General features: G+C 41.5%; 1 protein-coding gene across 4 annotated transcripts in view; it reads right to left on the minus strand.

The window, feature by feature from the left end:
• The window catches only part of LOC147011011 (coronin-1C-A-like), a 76,160-nt gene that overhangs the window by 1,050 nt on the left and 52,652 nt on the right, over positions 1-22,458 (minus strand). For all 4 annotated transcript variants that reach the window (XM_085859528.1, XM_085859531.1, XM_085859529.1 and 1 more), the window contains exons 4-11: positions 19,204-19,333; positions 18,452-18,636; positions 18,116-18,235; positions 15,678-15,782; positions 7,618-7,763; positions 1,408-1,465; positions 599-808; positions 1-183 (exon numbers count right to left, since the gene is read on the minus strand). The exon at positions 1-183 is cut by the window's left edge and continues 1,050 nt beyond it. In XM_085859528.1, the coding sequence (XP_085715654.1) occupies positions 73-183; positions 599-808; positions 1,408-1,465; positions 7,618-7,763; positions 15,678-15,782; positions 18,116-18,235; positions 18,452-18,636; positions 19,204-19,333 (1,065 nt within the window). In that variant the 3' untranslated portion in view covers positions 1-72. The remainder of the gene's footprint in view (positions 184-598; positions 809-1,407; positions 1,466-7,617; positions 7,764-15,677; positions 15,783-18,115; positions 18,236-18,451; positions 18,637-19,203; positions 19,334-22,458) is intronic.

The raw sequence follows: 22,458 nt of genomic DNA on the forward strand, positions 1-22,458 counted from the left end.
AACAGAAGCAAAAGCGCTGCTTGGCGGTGCAGCAATAGCAGCTTGGGCTGCAGAGCATTGGTGCAGGTCAATTTATTGAGCCTGCAGTTGCTCGACCTGCCTCTCCAACTCTCCGATGCGAAGTTCGTGTGAATCCATCCGGGCTTTCATCTCTTCCAAAGCCACTTCTAATTTACCGCCACTCTGAAAAAGATTCCACAAATTAGACAGGGAAAAGAGAGAGACAGACAGAGACAGAGAGAGACAGCGAGAGAGACAGCGAGAGAGACAGCGACAGAGACAGCGAGAGAGACAGAGACAGACAGAGACAGAGACAGAGACAGAGACAGAGACAGAGACAGAGACAGAGACAGAGAGAGACAGAGACAGAGACAGAGACAGAGACAGAGACAGAGACAGAGACAGAGACAGAGAGAGAGAGAGAGAGAGAGAGAGAGAGATTATAAGGAGGGTTTTTATCAGGATATTTGTCAACACCCCTCCACCTCCCTCAACCCCAATAATTATAACCTTAACCTCACATTAAAGTACAGAAAAAGATCGAGAACAGGAAAGGAAGACCAAAATGATGGCATGGAGTTTCAAAATTAAATGTTACCAGCGTGGCACTGCCCACATTGTGGACAGGCTTGTTGGAAAGAATGTTAGGTTTGGCGACACGGAGCTCCTGGCTCCGGACATTTGTGTTGCTGCCCTTAAGTGATATTAGGATCTGGTCTGCATCCTTTCCTGCGATCCATTGCTCTGGCTCCAGTGCCGGTTCAGGCCCAGCTGTGTCGGGGTAAAGGTCTTCCTGAAAGACGTCTGACTGTAATAATGGCAAAGAAAGAAAGGGGGTTTGCTTCATACAATCAAACTATTTTTGTGCATTTATTCTGGAAATACTACACAAGGATTTGGAAAAGCAGCTATCCTTACAAGCAGGGTTCCTGTACCCCTTTAACGTGTTCACGATTGACAGTTTGGAGGATTTTGCCCGAATCATGGAGAAAATACAGGCAAAACAAAGGAAGGCCTCTTTACAAGATTGTTTTTTTTCTTTACAAACCATTTTTGAAGGCTACAGCTGCTGCAAAAGCCTCCAAAATAACATTGGTCTTCGGGTACACGCTCTTCTGGAACCACAGTTTTAAAACAGTGGGAAGACAAAACTTTTAGGGTTAGGAGAGGGGTTCCAGGAAAGATTTGCAGGCCACACAAGCAATTTGTAGATCATCAGCTGAGAAGTTTCCTCAAAACGCGTCAATGTCATGTGGGTCGACTCGTGAGCACGTCATCCAGACATTGCGAAAATAAATATTTTCACTACGAACAGCACAAGACTAACTTCAGAATTAACCAAACCGTTAAGCTTCTAAAAACTAGTGCAATCGGAGCTGCGACGGTTCGTTCATTTCTGGCAAGTACCTTCCTGGGCACAGTCATCACAACTGGCTCGCACTTCTTGTCAAGAACTCTGTAGAACCTGAGAAAAGAAAATGAAGCAACATCTGTAAATGCAGATAACGTGAGCAAATACAACATCTCAGTAGCATCTGAACTTACATTCGCTATTACTATAATGGATTGTTGGCTGGTTCACACAAAAGAGAAATGTACCACAGCAGTGACATACAGGGAAGGCATGGAAACTGATACTTCATTAAAAATTAAAAAGTGTGCTTATCCCACCAACAAGAAAGCACCATCTCACTTATAATATGCAACCTTCAGAGCCTCCGATCCTTTATACACAGTTGTGTTTGAACCTGTGTTACAGGACAATTTTTTTTTACATTTCGGGAAAATGGCATGTCGGATTGTTTGTTTGTTTGTTTTTCATACTGGCATATGTACGTGTACCACCGGGAGCAGGGGAGGGGCATCAACTACTATAAATAGGAGGAGTGGGGTTGTTGTCGCAAAGGTTAGAAAACCACTGCAATAGTGTCATTACCATGAATACAAATACACATTTCATGGATTAACTACGATTTAAAAAAAAAAAAAGAAAAAAAAAGGTTACACCAAGAATCCCCCTCCCCCAACAAAACACACCTGCTCTACACCCCCCCTCCCCCTTCATCATCAAAACACATGTAATGTATAGTCACAAGTGTGAAGGATACCACAAACAAACATGACATTGACTTTAGCCGACACGACAAATCAAACGATAAAGTGTGTAGCGAGCGGCACAGGTCGCTCCGAACTATAAAAGTTAAAGTACAGGTACTGTCCACACACCAACTCGGAACGTGCCACAAACAAGGAAGAGAGCATCATGCAGTGAAGCATTAACCTCCTGTTCACGATGGTTTATACACTCATGGAAAGAGTTCAAAGAACACGCTTAGTGTTGCACACCATGGTACGATGGCAAAGCACATTCGACTTAACCAGGGATCATCAAATTTTTTTGGTTGTGGGACAGAACCAAAATTCACTAGCACCTCATGCGCCACACAACCAGACAGTTTAAACAAGTAAAAGCTACATTCTTTATTTCACCTTGAAATAAGCAATATCACAACCACATATCAATGACAATAGAATCAAATCAATCCAGAAAAGGTACTGTTCACAATGAGAAAGAAACAAGAAATGACCCAAGAAAATACTTCCCTCCATAATCTAATTGTGTATGTGTGTATGTGTATGTGTATGTGTATGTGTATGTGTATCCTCCATAACTCCAAAACCATTGAAACCTAATGGCCTGAAACTTTGCATGCATACTTAGGGAAGTCCAATGTGGTGCAGAAATGAAAATTGAGTGTTTGGCTTAATTAAAACACCCCTTCTGAAGATAATGAATGGATTACCTCCATGAACAGCTTATCCTGGTCAGCCCAAGTTCGTCTCGCAGGGGTCTTAGCCGCCACATTGATTCGGTGTATTCAAACATGCCTTGCCTTGGAAACACGATCCACTCTCACGGACTAATTCAAGTATATAATTAAAATACTCGTATCATATCGATTCGAGAATCAAATCTCGTGGACTAAATAAGTGTCCAAATCTGGAGTGAAATGTGAAAATTTTAACAAAGTAGCGATTTTTATAACCAAGTGTGTTTATTTAAGCAAAGCAATAAACTTAACTTGCTGCTGCTGGTACGATTATATCGAGTGAAGAAAAGATGAAGGAATGTGCACAAAGTGGAACTTCATAGAACGCAACAAAAATGATTAAGCAGCAGGAACGAGGCTCCTTTTGCAAGCCATGGAGAAACAATCCACAGGAATCCTTTTTATTGGGGGTTTTTTTTTTTTTTTTCGGCAACACACCGACGCAGTTTGTTTGTTTTTCAGCTCTTTGTGTGTGTGGTCTGCTTTCTTGATAAAAGAGAAATATAAATCTATTAATATACCTATAAAACTTCCAACGTCGAATCAAACCTCGTGTTCCAAATTCCGTCATGTTGGTTTGACCGAGCAAGGTGTTGACTGATATTTTGTGTGCTCTTTTTTGTGGGAATTGAATTTCATTCATTTTTCATTTGAATTTCACTTTTAAAGAAGTATATGTAAAGGGAAGCCTTTGTGGTTCTCCTTTTCGTGCGGAAGTTTGTGCAAAACGTGTGAATCGATAAATTTTAAATCCCTTCTCGAATCGATTGGTGCATCGAAAGCAAAAGCATCACGCCACATCATCCTGTCATTTTTAAACGAATGATGAGCGACCGTGTGCTCATTCGATAAGCTATTGATGTATTATAAAATGAAGCGTTTCATACTTGTCTGGTCATGTGAAAAGTAAGTTTTGTACAAAATACAATACAGGGAGTCCCCGGGTTCCAAACAATCGATCATGCAGTAAGTGAATTGAATGGGGTGTGCTTCAGAAAGGTTATGTTGTTTCCCTTTATGAATTTCAAAGCAAAACTTGATAACACCTGATTTCCGAGTCATTTTCCGTACTAACGCGTTTTCTAAATTACAAAGCTACATTTTCCCCACCCAACACATGACGATTGACTGCTGTTTATAAAGAATAATGTTTATGCACATCTCCTTGAAATGTCTTTAATGTAACGTTTAAAAAATTTTTTTTTTTATTTCGTTTATTGAAATTCACCCGAAACAAGGGTGAAAGCGACTCAAAGTGTTTGGGTTGTATACAGCATACAGTAACACTGTAATCGGTAATCGGCACTCACATGGACTCCAATCGGCCGATGCCGAGCACCGAAAAAAATGCCAATTGCAGAGTTCGATATCGTGCCAGCAATAATCTCCACCAATAAATGTCAGTACGTGTCCATCAATCAGTCAGTCCGTCCGTCCGTCCATCCATCCCTCTCCCTACCTCCAAAACCATGAAACCTTGCAGGCAAATAAAGAGAACTCCAAGGTAGTGCATGAATGACAATTCGGTGTTTGGGTTAATGTAAACACCCCTTTTGAAGATAATCAACAACCTTATTTAATTATCCTTTATCGTGACGTTATGCATGTTTACCTCACTGGAGTATTAATTCACCATTAGTTTTTTTTTTTTTTGCCTTACTCAACAATGCCTTGACTTGGAGCAGACTGTGATGGTTTAACAATGAAGTTTATTTATTCCCCCCCAATTGTCCTCACTCATATCATCAGATGTCTGATCATCATACCTACAAATTACTGGATACATTACAATGCTTATGAACACCAGGAGACATGAGCGATCATGGCTAAATTTCATTTCCACACATAACCTCAAAAATCTCTTTATCTGAGCTGAATTTCAAAATTTAAACTTCTTACTTGAGCTCAGCAGCAGTTCTGACTGCTTACAATAAATAAATAAATAAATAAATAAATAATAAAATAAAATAAAAAGTGTTCATTTCGCCAATTGCTTGCTTGAGATTGCTTGACATTCAGGGTATATCCGGGTGCATGGTGTTTATATGACCGATCGATGATCGCGAATCGCTTGCAAAGCCAGCTGTTCCTTATCTGTAGTGTCTTTGGCGTGCTTACTTGAGTGCTTAAGCCATTTGGCAAGCACTGTACAAGCTGCTTGGTTGTTTGTTTCCAAGCCATGCCCATACATGACAAACATTCACACTTTCATTGAATATATCGATTGACTTGCACAAAGTTCAGGCCCAACTCACCTGTGTTTGGCCCTGTGGTGTCATGAGGTGCCTTGGGCGGTGCTCACCCGATGAAAATGTGCAATTATATTTTACACGTTTCCGCTTTTTTGTACGATCCGCTTTCATTATACGACCCGTCACTTCGACATAGATATGTACATATCAAAAATTAAACATTTCGTTTTTAAAAATTTATTCAACCGTTTTGTTGGAGTGCTTGCCTGAGACCCCTCCCCTCCACCCTCTTTTCCTCTCAAATTCCTCTCTCCTTTCCATCTCCTCCCTCTCTCTCCTACCCCTCATCCCTCCCCCTCCCCTTCTGTGAAGGACTGACGGTTTGGTTTTGAATTTAAAATGGCTTCCCCAGAGCGTAGCATGTATGAATTGATCAGATTCGGAGTGAGCAGACCGGAGGGGTGCAAAGGTTACTACATGTGTTGGCATGCATGCAGGCAGGCCTTTGCCAAGAAGATAGCGTGGGTTTTAAATGTTCCCGCCCTGTTATATATCGAATGCGGCAGTTAAAAATAAAATGTTGCCATTTGGGAGCATTATATTTCCCTTCCCTTCCCTCCACCCAAACCCGGGCAGTCTCTGCATGTTGTATTAACATGTGGTTTTAACGCTTCCCATTTCATTCAAACCTGTACTCCAAGGAAGCAATGGGTTGTAAAACCATTAAACCGCGCGACCTGAAACTTTGCATGTATAAGAAGGGAACTCCAAAGGAGTTTATGAATTAAAATTGGATGTTTGGGTTAATTTAAAAACCTCTTTTGAAGATAATTAACAACCTTACTTAATTATCCTTTATCACAGAGTCATCATCGGTCACCTCGCTCTCGCTTGTAGGAGATCTCCTGCTCAATAATTCCTCGACTTGGAACATGCCGCAACGATTTCTTCACGACAAAGCACTCAAAAATTTTCTTCGAATGCCTCACATTCATACCTACAAATCTCTGAATACATTGCTTTTGTCAGTGCTATAGTTTTCAATTTAGGAGGTTGTAGCGATTTTATGCGTTATATGATTAGAGTTGCCACAATCTACTCTCATGGACAAAGGTAAATATATAATCGAAACATTATTTCAGTTTGGAGGCTTGGATTACAAATTGCATGGACTAAATTATGAAAATCTGGAGTGAAATCTGAAAATGTAAAAAAAAAAAAATTGCTGTCTTGATTGTTACAGCTTTGCCCCAGTACCAAACCAGCTTGTTATTGCTTGCCAAGCCAGCCGTTCCTCATCAACCATTTCATTGGAGTGCTTGCTCGATTGCTTAAGCGATATGGCGAGCACTCCCCAAGCTTTGATCTCTCCAAGCTTCTATGCCGATACTGCCGCTCGGTTCCCCGTGGGAACATCTCCAAAGGTAGGAAGGCAAAATAAATGAAAGAATTACAATGAATTAAAAAAAATGCTTTCAGTCGTTACAAAGCAATTAATCGCCACATCATGGGAAGCTAGCCGAGAGGCAAGCACTCTCGCTCTAAGCTGTCTAGCTTTAGGTTAAAATTCGAATCTGGGTTCGAATTCTGACATAGCTATAAACTGTCATCCCAGTGTTTCACAGGCAGGGTGATTCATCAGTGCATGTGCTGTCTCTTGGATGGACATTAAACTTTGCGTCCCGTCTGCCAGAATCCCTCCCACCCCCGTCCCTCTATCCCACCCCTCTGTTAAGGGGACTGTTAATAATCCGATTCGGAGCAAGCCGACCGGAGGATTGCAAAGATCGCTGCATGCGCGAGCATGAAGAGGTACGTAGACTACACATGGACATGGTACAAATGGGTAGATTGGGATTTGTAAATAAAAGGGACTCTCTGCAGTTGTGTGTGCATGCCTGCATGGTTATGTGTGTGTGGTGTGTGGGTTTTCTGGGCCCTCGAACCGAACTCGCACCTGAGCCCGTGGTGCTGTGGTGGAGGTTATGCAGCAGTCTTGCGAACCATGTGCTTCAGCATGTGGGAAGCAGATGTACTGCGGCACCGAAGCCATGTGGGACATGCTACGCAGTGCGGGGTGTGGGGAAAGTTGAGCGTGCCGGTAAGAATCTGTGCACGTGTGCGAGTGAAAGGATTAGTACATCACCGGTGTGCATGCTCGATGAGCATCAACCACAAGGAGGTTGGAGGAATGCGTATGGTGGGCTGTTAAGGATTGACTATTAGGTTTTGAATTTAAAATGGCATCCCCCGAGTGTAGCATGTACGAATCCGATTCAGAGCGAGTCGACTGGATGGGTGTAAAAGGTTGCTACATGCGGGATCGTGCATGCATACACGCAAGCAGGCTTTTGCCAGGTAGATAGCATGGGTTTTAAATGTTCCTACCCAGTTTTATATAGAACCTGGTGGTTAAAAAGAAAAATATTGCTATTTGGGAAAGTTTTGTCAGCCTTCCCATCCCCTCTCAAGCTGCATTCCCTTCCTCTCCCCTTCTCCACATACAATATTAACATGCTGTTTTAATGTACCCCATTTTGTTCAATAAAAAAAAATACAGTAAAAAAAAGGTTCAGCCTCAACGAAGCACGTACCTGGCGATCTCACACTTTCTCACATCCAAGCCACGCTTGGGCATGTATCCCATTCCACGCTGGGACTCCTTGCTGGAGAAACTGCTGAGCAAGTGCACATATGGAGCCTCATCTGTTATCTCAAAGTACCTAATGCTGCTGTCCCCCTATGGAAATGGTTGGGAGGGTATGGAAAGCACATTGTAATTTATGTTACAAATGTTAGACTTCCTTTGGCAAATTCAATAACACACAATTACTTAAAATTAAGTTCATAGACACTTGCATACTGGGATCAGTTCTTATTGTACAAACACCAAATGGACAGGAGAAGCAGAACTGATGGGGTCTCAGCACAAGACAAACAAAGAGCATGCAACTATTGGAACTGGAGGGTTCCAGAACACCCTTCCTCCTAGAATTCAATTCAAAAAAATTACCCCCGTGTGGGGGTGACGGTCATCTCTATAATACCACAAGTTCTCAATATTCAGTTGAGGGAACCGCGAAACAGTCTAAACTAACCGTTTAGATTGAAATAGTTTACAGAGATACACTAGGATAATACTACTAATGACATAATTAATAAATATGCATTGTTCATTTAGTACCCGGATTAACACATCAGAATCACCAGTAAGTGCAATACGTGGTTTTCCGGTCCGTCCACTCTCTGGGGACATTTCACTTCCGGTTGTAGAAAAAAACGAAAAAATAGGCCTAGCTCTAGGAGATTATGATAATCCTGTAGATTATTCTTCACTGATTATAATGCAACTTTCAGAATGAAAATTGGTCAAGTATTTTTTAGAGATATTGAGGTTTGAAAAATCGTTAGAGCTTGCAAATTCATTGTTATTAATTCCACAGAAGTTTCGTGACACTGCACAAAGTAACATGTCAGGTATGAAAAAACATTTTGTATGCCAGATTCATTAATTATTAATTATGGAATGTACTCATTGATATATTAATCAGAAAGCCCGAAGCATGTAGCATAATTTATCACTAATCCCCTCATCCGGGATCCGTGGCCACGCCCCACAGCCTGCAGCCCGATGTCCGCCGGTGATTATGTGAGATATCGGCACGATCGAGAGGAGCCTGCGAATTATCCCTGCTGATGCACTGAATTGATGTAATCGTTCGGCCAGAATATTCGTTGTCAAGATGTTGCGTGATTTAATCACCAATACAGTCACTCGAATTTATACTGCCGACATACTTCTTAACAATCACCTTCGCCCCAGAAACCACAGTCAATATGAACCACGCTGGCCACTGCTCAGACGCCATGACCGGACTACTGCGCAGTTTGGTAAAAGATGACTCAGCATTTTGGTGCGCGCGCACGAAATTATATTTTGAAAATAAATGCCGACGTTTACATTTCGGGTTTTGAAACTTTTGCACCTTCGGCAGAAAATGTATAAATATAAAAGGCTAAAAATGTGTTTTATAGCGAACGAAGTGAGCTTAATACTTAACGCGTGCACGTGAGGGAATAGGAAACAACAACAACAACAACAACACAATAGCCCTGGCTATTTCAAATCCGTGTCGTTCGCTATGACTTTTTGCTTCCCGTTGTTGTTAAACGCTGTGCGGTGTATAAACACGATTGGGTTTTATTTCCATCTTGTGAATATTACTTAACGCGTGCACATGAGAAACAGGAAACAACAAAAACAACACAACACAATACCTTGGCAATTGTGAATCCATGTCATTGGCTATGACCATTTTGCTTCCGTTTTTTTGCTGTTTTTTTTTTTTGTTTCCGGTTTTTTTCATGGGGAATGATTTTTATTTATTCAATTATTTTTTTCCCAAAGTTAATTTTATACTTCCGAAAGTGATTTTTTTCATGACAGGAAGTGTTTACTTTGTATTTAACATTACCGGGAGTGATTTTGAAACTCTTTCCGGAACTTTTAATTTATTTTATTCTTGACCAGAAGTAATCGTTTATTTATTCAATTATTTTTCCCCCAAAGTTAATTTTTATAAAGATATCTCCCACATCATCAAAAAATATTTTTTAATCGTGATTTACATTATTTGTTCGCTGATCCCAAATCCAGGCAGAAGTAACCGGAAATTGCATCAAAACCATCAGCTGTGCGGCGCTTAGGGCCCTGTCCTAAGTAGTAGTAGGTCCATGTCAGTAGTAGTAGGTGAGCATGATGGGGAGGGTGTGGGTGATGATGGATCCTCTTATTGTCCACGAATAGGAGACTACTTTGCACCATTGTTCGATGTTCTTTTCGGCTAATTTTTTTTCCTCATTCCCACGATGAACTATTTTTTTGTTTCAGTTTTTAAAGTATTAAAAACGACTTTGACAAATGCATAATGTACTAGTAATGAACACAGAACGCTTCGATAACATACACAAGTTATACCAACGATTGTTTATCGTGTTTTAGGCGTCCACAACCTATGCCCAACGATAGTCTAGCGTATGCATAGCGTAATAATTCCCAAGCACGTTATTCATAGGTTATAAATAAGTCACGGGTACCCTAAACATTACTTTGATGCGTTTCGACGTATGAGGAACTTTCAAGTAGCGTGTTGCGAAGTGTGAACAACGTTCGTGTAGCGTGCTTACAAAACGTTACTCATAGGTTAGAAATAAGTTTCGGGTACGCGAATGTTACCTCTACGCGTTTCGACTTATGAGTAACATACAATTAACGTGTGTCAACAATCGCATAACGTGCCTACAACTTATTGCCAGCGTAGCGGAACGTGTGAGCCAAACGCCGAGTACGTCGTAAAATTTCAAGCATGCAAAATTTTTTGGACAACCAAAAAGTACAACGTTTTAAACCAGCGTAATACGACCTATGGTAGTGTTTTTCAGCGTGCAACTAACGTACACATAACGTACCCATAACGTATTCGACATGTGCCAGCGTTTTAGACAAATTTTTCATAAATCAGCATATGCTGGCTAAATCGTCAAGGTGTGACAGCCCCTTTACACGTACCATGGTATCGTTGGCAAGTATACAGTTGTGAACAAGTTTTTATGTAAAGTCAAAAGCGAATGTAAGAAGAATTCTACGTTCGCTTCTAGGCTTTGCTTATTACATATTATTTATATTTCATTTCTCCTTCCTTCCTTCTTTGCGAATCGCATCGGCGTTTTTGGCCATCTTCCAGATCACGTGACGATCAAACGGGAAGGAAATTCAAAAATCTGTCCGGTTAGATACAAGATAATATTTTTTACTATCATAATCAATAAACAGTTGCCAAATATCTTGTAGAATGGCAGACGAGATAGGTTTTTAAAATGGCGATTTTAATAACTTACGTGACCTCGTCCCTGACCTTGAACCCAGATAAAAGTTATATCGTTGTGCAACACTCATCGACCTCTACCCACATACTAAGTTTCATCAAGATCGGAAAGAAAAATTGTTGACGGACGTACGGACATTTGGTCCGGCTTTATTAGGTCATCTCGGTAGAGATGACCTAAAAATGATTTTAAAGGTTATATTAAAAAAAATTCCAGAAGTTCACCGCCGTTGATGCAGTTTTTTTTTAAGACACGTCCTTGTTTAACATGTCCAAGTACTACAAAACTGAAGGTTTTTGGAAGCAACAGGAAAGCAATTTGTGTTCTACAGTGGTCAAGCATATAATTCAATTGAAATTAAAAAAAAAGATTTTAAACATCGTATAAAATAATTAATTCCAGAAATCTTCCAACATTGACGAGTCTTTTACAGCACTTTAATTATCATGCTACATTAGTTATTCGTGCCTGTTTGTGTCCTTCAGGTCAGGTCAGGTATGGGAGCATGCGCCGGAGCAGCACGTTGCTGCATCTACTTTCCGCCGGTACTCCAGGGGCCTCCATCTGGCCATCCCCTCGGCAGATGCCTGGCTCATCCCCATCTCCTTGAGATGTTGATCAACTTGCTGCAACCACGAGGGACGTGGTCGACCCATTGGCCTCCTCCACTCACGAGACTCCCTCACATTTTCATTTATTTATATTTTCAGTTACTGATGGCTCTGCAATTTGTTTCTGGTGCATAGGCTGAGATGTAGGTCGGCATGTAAAATTACCTTGCTTCCCCATTGTCTTGGGTTGCTCACCTGCATTTATTTCTTCAATTTTTTTTTTTCATTAACCTCCACCATCGAAGATGGATGGAGGTTACTGTTTTCACACCTGTCTGTTTGTTTGTGAACACTATTACGGAAAAACTCCTGGACGGATTTCGACGAAACTTGGTGGGGGGATTAGGTATGGTCCAAGGATCATGTCATTAGATTTTGGACTTGGTCAAAAAAAAAAAAAACTTAGAAAATTTTGCAACTTTTTTTCAAAAAAAAAAATTCGATTATACTTGAAAAATATTTGAATTGTTTTTTTGCATGTCTACATGTTATAAGTGATTTCCAACCCCAAAAAATTTCGATTTTATTTTTTGGGCATTTCTACATGAGCGTCGATCTCGTTGAGTTTATTCAATCGTGGTTCAATAGAGTCTGATCCGTTTTGACCTACAATGAATAGGATATCAGGTTCACTTAAGTGACCGAGCAGTATTGGCGGCGGAGGTTTTGCACTCCACCGAGTGCTCCCCCTCTAGTTTATTTATATTTTCATTTTCAGACATTTTCCGACAGTCCTATGATTTTTCCTGGTGTATCGGCTTTGATGCCCGTCGGCACACAAAATTTCAGCTTTCTCCTTCACCTGGAAGGGACCGATCTTTAATATGAGTGAGTGAGTCAGTGAGTGAGTGAGTGATTAGAATGAGCTTTATATATTAGACTAGCGGGGTGTGCTTACACATTGTAATCAGTTCCAGTCGATGCATTAAAATCCCCCAAGACTAAAAGAGTATCTCACCTGGGGCACTGATCAACCAAAGACTCGAGCGTGGTATAGAATGCGTCCTTTACGGTGAGATCACTCACCTCAGTCGAAGCATATACAGACCAGGGAAATGACACCCAAGGAGTGACAAGGAGCCACTTGTCTGGGTTTTTTTAACAGTGTCAAGACTCATGGAAGAGCACCGAGAGGATCAGGAAGTAACAGGGCAAAAAGGAACAGAAGAGAAAGAGAGGGGAGGAGGGGAAACACCAACAGTGGAGTTGAAGTCCAAGATAGAGGCAGACTTGGACAAACAATGGGCATGGGGGGCAGGAAAGGATGCATGGGGTGGACAAGATGGATACTGACGGAAACTCTCAGTCGAGAAAAACTACAAATTGGAAAGGAGGAGGGCTTGTGGTGGGGTGGAGAGGGTGAAGTTAAGGAAGACAGAAGGGATTATGGTTTTGCATTGAGGATGATCTGAAATGGTGGTTAGCAGCTGTCTTGAAGACCTGGAGGGAAGAATGAGATTGAGGAAGGTATGGAAGTTGGTTCCACAGGTGGGAAAATGAGGAACAGATGAGTGGAGGTGAGCAGTGATTTAGGTAGTTTCACCAGAAGAGTGTTGCTGTTGCTGGTGGACTGTGTGAACAAAGCACAGAAATGGCAGAGGGTGCCAGACCAAAAACAAGGTGGCAGAATACAGAGACCACCGACCTGTTTGTGATGTGAAAGTGTTAGAACTACAGAATCAACTTCAGTGTGCGAGATGCCAATGATCTTGAAGGCCTTAGTTTGAATAGCGTTAAGCTGAGAAAGGTGTGAGGCAGGGGAGCCAATAAGAGGGGAAAGCAGTACTCCATGAATCTGCACATAAAGGCTTTGTAGGTGGATCGTTCAGGTGTACCAAGGAAAGACTTTGTACAATGGAGGATGCCCAGTCGGCAACTCGCTTTGGAGGCCAACTTTGAAATGCATGGTGCCGAAGAAAGATCGTAACTGATAGTGAGACCCAGGAGTTTGAGTGACAACTTCCTCAATAGGATTGTGAAAAAAAGATGGGGTGGGGGGTGGAGGGATTGCCAGACTGTCCTTTTGGGGAGAGTGGAAGAGGGAGAAGAGGCTGCAGCCTACCTATATGAAGGATGAGGGATGTCACAGCAGAGAGTGGAGTCATCAGCAAAAAAAGGGGATTTTCCAGACAGTCAGAGAAATCATAAATGAAGATTAGGAACAGGACTGGGCCCAGTCATTGGCAAGGTGAACAACCCACCCGTGCAACCCTGCCAGTAATTTGCAACCACCATAAGGCTACGATCGGAGATTGCTGACGGTTCCTGATATAGCTAACTCAAATTAGCCAATTGGAAGCACTTGAAATTCTACCTCATCTTCTTCTTCTTCTTCTGTATGGCAGCTTGGCTGCCGGGTATCTATCATTTTGTTGGGGCGCAACTATGCTGCTGATGCTGTGCTACTGTACCAGTGCACTGATACTCATTTCACTGACCTCAGAAGGATGACAGGCTGAGTAAACCCCACTTCGTGTTGTCAGTGGCCAACAGGGCTCAAACTCAGGACCCGAAGATCCAAAGCCAGCCATCCTAACCACTAAGCCAACACCAGGCTTACATCAAAATGAAAACAAACTTTAACAATATATATATATATATATATATATATATATATATATATATATATATATATATATATATATATATATATATATATATATATATATATATATATATTTCAGGACACCACAAACACAAAGAATAAACACTTAATGCCTCCCTCTGGGAAAGATAATTAAAATATGAAATAATTGAAAAATTAAATTATTGAAACTCGAAAATGAAAATTTGAAGGATAAAAAAGAAATAAATTGAATATTGGAAAATTAAATAATTTCATAAAAAATTAAAATTATTGAAAATTATTCTTCAGAAAGCAGGACACCAGACCCCAAGAGGAAACACAATGCCTCCCCCTCCGGGATCAATAACAATGCAAATTCTGGACATCATCAGATATTTAGCGTGGTCCCTGCAGAGTGGCATAAAGAGATGGTGGCAAAGAAAATCGCCTTACTGCTTGATAATTGTAAGGCTCAGAGAAAAATGTTGACAAGAAACAAAACTGGTATCCCTTTCAGTCAACACAACCTCAATAATCCAGCCTTCGGAGGAAAGCATCATCAAAACCCTGAAGACCAGACCTACTAACGCCAAGTCATGAGGACTACAACTGGGTGGCAAGTTGGTGGGCTCTATGTTATACATGTTTATACATGGCCTTGTTCCTCCTGCCCTCTCCTCCATTTGCCCTACCAAACCACCCAAGGACACACAAATTTTTCAAAAAATCCCTCATCTGTTCATACTCTCAAAACCCAGACTTGTTGTACACCTGGATTTATTTACCCTTTATTTTCCCGAATGTGTAATTATTGCTCGGTGTCCAGTCTTGACCTCTTCACTTCAGACTTTAAAATGTTATGCCCATTCCCATCTTGCACGCTTACCCATGCACATTCACAATCTCTCTAGCATATGCCGATTCTCATTCTGTTCCTCTTTGGGCCATTGTTACTCATTTTTAGCTTACCTGTATTTTCGCCCGGTGAGCTTATGCGTTTGAGCAGTGTCCGCAAGTGAGTGAGTGGGTGAGAGAGTCATCGTTTGAACCAAACACACAATTTTGATTAAACTTGGCAATAAGCTTCATATCTGATGCCCAACGAAGGTGTATTGACCATCAAAATCTATGCTCATTAAGGGGGTCGCCAGGATGGAGGGGGGGGGGCTGGAAGAGTTTGATCTCCTCATAACAGGTATTTGATCTTTTCTACGAAACTACACGATTTCGATGAAACGACCACAACCTTCATCACCCGTGATGTACTAAAGTTTGTGCACAGCATGAATAAATAAAAATTAGGGTCGGGGGGGGGGGGGGAGGGCTGCAGGGGGTTTGAGTGACTTCCTCCAAATCCAGGTGAGCTTCAGGACACATGGTCCGATTTTTGTTTCTTTTTTTAGTCCTTTTCTCTGTCCACCATCTCACATTCACTCTCCTCATCCTCCCAGATTTTCCAATACATTTTGGTTGCTTGTAAACCTGTCCTTTGTAATTTAGCTCATACATGAGGCCAGACCTTTGCAGGAAAAAAAAATTTAAACATCTGCTTCTCATCGTATATCTATAAACAAAGTACTGAGGTACACACCTTTCCACACAGGTATAGGACATTGGAGTCGGGATCATAGAAAGGTAGTAGTACTCCGCTGCTCGTGTCTATCTCCTGCAGAGTCAATGGATCAGAGAAGTTCTCCTGAAAAGCAGTACAAAAGGTTAGAGAGAGGAGTTTTCACCAATAAGATTACGTGCACAAAACTAATATGTTAAAAACTGATTATTAAACAACGGGATCAGGGCTGGATGGAGACTAACCATGATAGAAATGGATGGTTGCTTTTACAATTCCTGAGCAAAACTTGTGAAGTCATGAAATGCAATCTATTGAAAAATAAAAATAAAAAGCAGCTCAAAGGGTAGTCGACATATCAATGAAGAACAAGTGAAATCCTTCAATACAGCGCGTGTGGTGAATCAAATGAGTACACTAATGTTAAAATATGCAATTTATGCTTTTTCAGTTGAAAAACAATTAAAAAGCGTACTTAATATTTGAAATGTAAAAATCTTGTTATTATTGTGATAAGCACCTTTATATATAACAGAAGGAATGAAATTGTTCGATACAGCGTGGCAAGAGGCCGCAAAAGAATGATTGTAAGTAAATTTCAACTACTAATGCATGACGAAACACTTGTTTATGGCTAATATTAAAGAGAATGATGGCATAAGAAGAACTTAGCTTTCTGCGTTCGGCGCGAAATGCCATGGTGGACGGAAATGACGTCTTTCGTTAGTTCGTACATGAGGGGAGCGTTTCTTCGTTTTTTTCCGTCAAGCAATAAATTAAATGGTTTTCACATATATAACACATTAGTTTCACAAATTTCCATTGAAATACTCGGGTATTTCCGTCAATTGTCGCCATTTCCGTCAATTGTCGCCATTTCCGTCAAGGTTACGCACTGCATCTACCGGACGGCCGTCATTGGCTGTCTTGAGGCACGTGGGGGGGGGGGGTGCACCGGACCCACCGAAGACGTGGTAGACGACGCCGGGGACATTTCAAACTCGGTGCAATTGTATACAGCGCACGCGCTGTAATGAAGAAATAATCTTTCTGGTGAAGTTTGGTGTTTGTGTACGTCAGCAGACAAGCAAAATGAAGGATGAAATAAACTGACGTTTTTCGAGATATGCTAACCACTGTGGGAAGAAAGAGAAGCTGATGTTTCGAGCATTAACCCTTTATCGGAGGGAAAGTGTGTTAACCCATTTACTCGGAAGGTTTAACGCCAGAAACAGCTTCCATATGATTGCTATGCCAGTTAACATCTTCCAATCAATGGCCTGTTTCATCCATCGTGTGTGTGTGTGTGTGTGTGTGTGTGTGTGTGTGTGTGTGTGTGAGTGTGTGTGTGTGTGTGTGTGTGTGTGTGTGTGTGTGTGTGTGTGTGTGTGTGTGTGTGTATATATATATATATGTATGTATGTGTATGTGTATGTGTATGTGTATGTGTATGTGTATGTGTATGTGTATGTGTATGTGTATGTGTATGTGTATGTGTATGTGTATGTGTGTATAAGTGTGTGTGTATATATATGTATGTATGTATGTGTATGTGTATGTATAAGTGTGTGTGTGTGTGTGTGTATATATATATATATATATATATATATGTATGTATGTGTATGTGTATGTATAAGTGTGTGTGTGTGTGTGTATATATATATATATATATATATATATATATATATATATATATATATATATATATATATATATATATATATATATATATATATATATATATATATATGTATGTATGTATGTATGTGTATGTGTATAAGTGTGTGTGTGTATATATATATATATATATATATATATATATATATATATATATATATATATATATATATATATATAAATCTATATATATATATAAATCTATATATGTATAAATATATATAAATATATAAATATATATAAATATATATATATATATATATAAATATATAAATATATATATATATATATATATAAAAAAACTATATATATATATATATATATATTTATATATATATATATATATAAATATATATATATATATATATATATGTGTGTGTGTATGTATATGTGTGTGTGTGTATATGTGCGTGCGTGTATGTATGTGTGCGTGTGCGTGTGCGTGTGCGTGTGCGTGTGCAAGAAATGTAACAGAACACACAACAGAAATCATTTGAGAAGCATTACCTGTTTCTTGAAAATTTCTCCCAAAGCTTTCTGCTGCTTAACACTTTCAGGTCACAACTAAATGACCTCACAAAAGTTGCAATGGCAGACAAGAGAGATCTATCGAAATATATAAATAGATTGACAGAGATAGAGATAATGCCTCAATACGTTTTAAAATACCAGGAAGGGTGTGGTGTCTTTCACCACATGACCAGAGTGAGTCAAAGATTTGTACTCCTGAGGAATCACATGCATACATGTACACACACAAACAGGGAAACAAATATACGTACCGGATCCCAAAGTCCAAGCTGCCGCTCACTCAAACGGCTAAAGCCGGTGGTGATGATCTTTCCATCAGAAAGGAAGATGGCACGGATCGGCCGAGCACCTTCGTGAGGGCGGTGTTTTGACTGACAAGAATAAATAGGACACGGCATGAGATCAAACTTACAATGGCTGTGATCAGACAATGCATTACTTGAGTTACCATTGCTACTCAGCACTGTTCTGTGTTAATCTGTTATGCAATGACAACTGGGTCACACCACTCACTAAGGCTGCAGGAGGTGCGAATCACAGATGGTACCAGAGTAGGAAAACGAGGTGCTTGAATGCAGGCATCCTACCTTCAACACCTGGTTCTTGCGTGGGTCTATGATGCGCACATACTTGTCACGACAAGAAGTGCAGATAAGGCTGCCATTGCGGTTCCACGAAACACCAAAGATCAGGTCTGGGTGCACGTCCGAGTTCAATTGGAAGACTGCCTGGCCCGTGGCCACATTCCAGATGTAGATGAAGTTGTCACAGCCTGAAGAGAACACCAGTGCATGATTAAAACTTATTGAAACCAATATCGTGACACAAAAGTAAAGCTTTGTGTAATGGCTAATCCACAGGCCCTAAACTAGTCCAGATATGGCTACGTTCACTGGGACGAACAACACACACGTCGCACAAAGTGATGATCAAGCCGGGATATTTGCTTCCACAAAAAATCCGAAGTTGCCTCTTCAACTATCAGTTTATCACTTCGATAAATCTCTTGCAAGAGTGTTCCCAAATCATCAGATCCACGCGACAGAGTGGTTTAAAACGTTAATTGAAAGAAAAAACAACAGGAAGAACTATAAGAGTCAAAATATAAAATGAAGCGGAAGATGAGCCTGAAAAACTGGACAAGGCGGGCCGGGGGTGGTGGGATCGGGAGATGAGTGGTGGGAGAATGGGTGTAGAGAAAGGGAAACAAACCATTAACAATATAAATAAATAAATGCATAAAAAGTTTTCATGAAAACCCATTACACAATCCTACACTATTCGCCGGTGCAAACAAAGCTGGTGGAATCATGAGAATGACAGCTTGCCAAAAGTGCACCTGCACTCAGGAGGATGTTGAGGGCTGTCGGGTGCCAAGTGATGATGCCAACCCGACGCGTGTGACCTTCCAATGTGACGACTGCATCCAATAATGGCTTAACAAGTCCATCCTCTGGAATCTGCCAAACCTGCATCAGGATATGAACGAACATAATTTACCATTCTTTATTGAGGCTGGGGTATGCAACAACACAATCAACTTGGTCACCCACAACTGAACAAGTCCACAAGCATGAGTGTCAGCGTTGAGCGAGATTTGTCTGGTTTATCACCCATCCACAAGCTTCGTTATTCATTAAAACAGAAATTCTTTTGAATCATCCAATATCACTTATTCCCAGAAAAACACAAAAAAAAAAAACGATCGACATGATGGGGGCCAAAAATGATACACAACATATCTCAAAACGTTGTGGACAGATTCAGATGAAACTTGGTGGACAGGTTGGGCGTGTGACGAGAATGAATCGATTCAATTTCGGCGAAGATCCAGATACGAGAATTAAAGATTTTAAAAAAGTGATTATTCACCATTGAGATGCAGCCAACAATGATATACTGTTGCGAATTTGGAAGCTTACTGCACACAACAGCCAGGTCCTATAGATCAGTTATACGAGTAAGTATGCGTTTCTAGTTAGGGTCCAGTCCTATGTTTTATGGGTGATTAATTGTATGTGTGCTGCGAGTTATTTTGATCATGAGGATTTAAATTACCAACGACGACGACACCTGCCCTCGCTTCCTTCCACCATCATCCACCGGCACGATTGTACACGTGCGTGTCAGCACGTGCGTGGGTGGAGTTCAGTGTGCTTGGCGGGGTTTCTCTGGACGTTGGTGTCCTGGCTTTGCCCCAAATATGGGCACAAGCGTTGCGCTCTGGCTTCGCCCCAAATATGGGCACAAGCGTTGCGCTCTGGCTTCGCCCCAAATATGGGCATAGAGCGTTCTCTCGGCCCAATGAGGGAGTGTGAGCGGGGGATAAGAGAAGCGCGCGTGGGCCAAACGAGTTGTTTTCTGGTCTTCAGAGAGTTGAGAATAGTCTTCTGGTCTTCGGACGTCTGGTGGTCTTCTGAAGCCAGTTATCGCCTTCCTGGGGTCCCGCCAACAGAGCGTCTTCTCTTGTGGCCTGTGTGCTTGCGAGCCTGTCCCATGAGGATCGCCTGCCTGGGCTTGGAGCGGAATTGTGTGGCGGGTTCGAGTCCTGCCGCACCGGATCGCCGAAGACCGCATGAGGCGGAGAGGTCTGAGAATAGGCTCTGACCTCCAGCTTGCCTTTCCTCGAGCTGGAGGCCTCCGATAAAGACCTGACTGGTCCGTTTCTTTTTGGGTGTGTGTGTGTGTGTGTGTGTGTGTGTGTGTGTGTGTGTGTGTGTGTGTGTGTGTGTGTGTGTGTGTGTGTGTGTGTGTGTGTGTGTGTGTGTGTGTGTGTGTGTGTGTGTGTGTGTGTGTGTGTGTGTGTGTGTGTGGCACCAGTCTATTAAGTAAAACTGCATAAGTGCTTGTACATAAATTGCTATTCCTTCAGTATTCGGTTAACTCTGCCTTCTTGTGTGCTCCCCCTGCCCCATTATAAATAAATATCCCTTTTGTTAATTGTTCCAGCTCGTTTCTGTGTTTCTTTCAGACTTGGCACGGTGTGTATTGAGAAAGAGCGAGGCCGAAAATTGTTCATTTAGTCCAACGGGCCTTGGTAATCTCCGCTCGGGTTACACACGGTTCGGGCTCGGTAACGGCTCGTTCCGCTCGAGGTCCTTCGAGGGTGTGAATTCCCCGGTAGCGTTGTCCGTGTGGGTAATTAGGTACATTGAAGTTTGGCAATTGACCCGACCCCACGCGGTCAAATTATTGGCGATTCATGGTCCAGTAAGGGACCCGTGCCTTTCGGACTTATCCAAAAGGCATGGCCTCAATTCCGGTGTGTTCGGTGGAGCCGACTCGACTGCTCCCCCTCGCAGTCGTGCTTGCCACCGATACCCAGCCCAGTAACAATACATCATGATTTTTCCATCAGTTGTGGATGAGTTATGACAAAACGAAGTGGATGAGTGGGTCGGTGACAAGAACAAACCGATTAAATGTTGGTTCAGCTACGGCTCAAGATCCGGCCCATCAGTATCAGCGGGATATAAAACAAACCGTTCAGCCTGGCTGAGGTATGCAGTATGCACTCGATCGAGTGCCGTTCTGGGTAAAATTACTTTCATGTGAAAAATCGATGCAAAACTACATCTTCACAGATCTTTTTAAGGTGATAGTAGCTTTGATGTGTACGAGAAAATATTTTCTGCTGTTTAGGAAAGCTCCCCTCACCACCCCACCCCCCCCGCCCCCGATCTAACCCAGGAAAAGCTTTTCATTTTGGATGCTGTCGATAGGTTGCTTCTGGGATATACCATTATGTACCCATCAAGAATAGAAATAAGCAACTTTTAATGACAAATTGTGTCGACCCAATTGTTCACAAAGAGCCAAGTACAAAAGGAATACTTGGGCTCATATTCTCTGTTAAAAGGAGATCTCGTTTGAAAGTATCTAGCCAGTAGCCTTTGTGGATCTGCTCAACTGGGCCAAATTCCTGTCCACATTTATAGCCGTTATTTATCTTCCCTCAAAATTAATCATCATTCGCTTCCGGACCGATATTCCTGGAAGGTGCCAACTGAGCAGCTGAGATGCAAAATCATCACTTGGGGGCCCACGATGTCTCAGACAGCCCTGTTTGTTATTACAAAAAGTGCTTCCAAAGAAATCAAGGCAAAGCCAAACCCAAAACACAATGACTTGAAATAACAAACTCTCAGCTACACCGGCTCATTTGCCAATAATCCTTGCGATATCTGGTTTGGAGTAAAAACATTGACAGGTGTAATGCTCTTCAGTGCCTTGAAGTGCTTGTTATCTACAAGCCAAGCAAGCATCACAGTGGGTGTTTCAGCTCCTCTGGTGTCTTGCCTTGCCAGGGCGGGCTTCCTTCTGACAATCAAGAAAGGTTTCCTGAGTGTTCTGCACAGAAACGAAAACAAAAATCTCTCCACAGTGACCAAGAAAACATGCTACTGGTCTGACTCGCCTCATGTGATCAACAAGCATGAGGTTAAGACAATACAGCAGCATAGGCATGCTCTTTCTCCCGACCAATGGAAAACTCAGGCTGATGGACTACCTCGTAGCCATAAGTACATGGTTGTTATGCATCCCACTCACCGAGTGCACCAGTCATGTACTGAAGACTCCAGAAACAAAGACA

Source organism: Eptatretus burgeri, chromosome 16 (assembly GCF_056783735.1).
Source record: "Eptatretus burgeri isolate ZD-2024b chromosome 16, Ebu_testis_v1, whole genome shotgun sequence".
In the NCBI taxonomy this organism is placed as follows: Eukaryota; Metazoa; Chordata; class Myxini; order Myxiniformes; family Myxinidae; genus Eptatretus; species Eptatretus burgeri.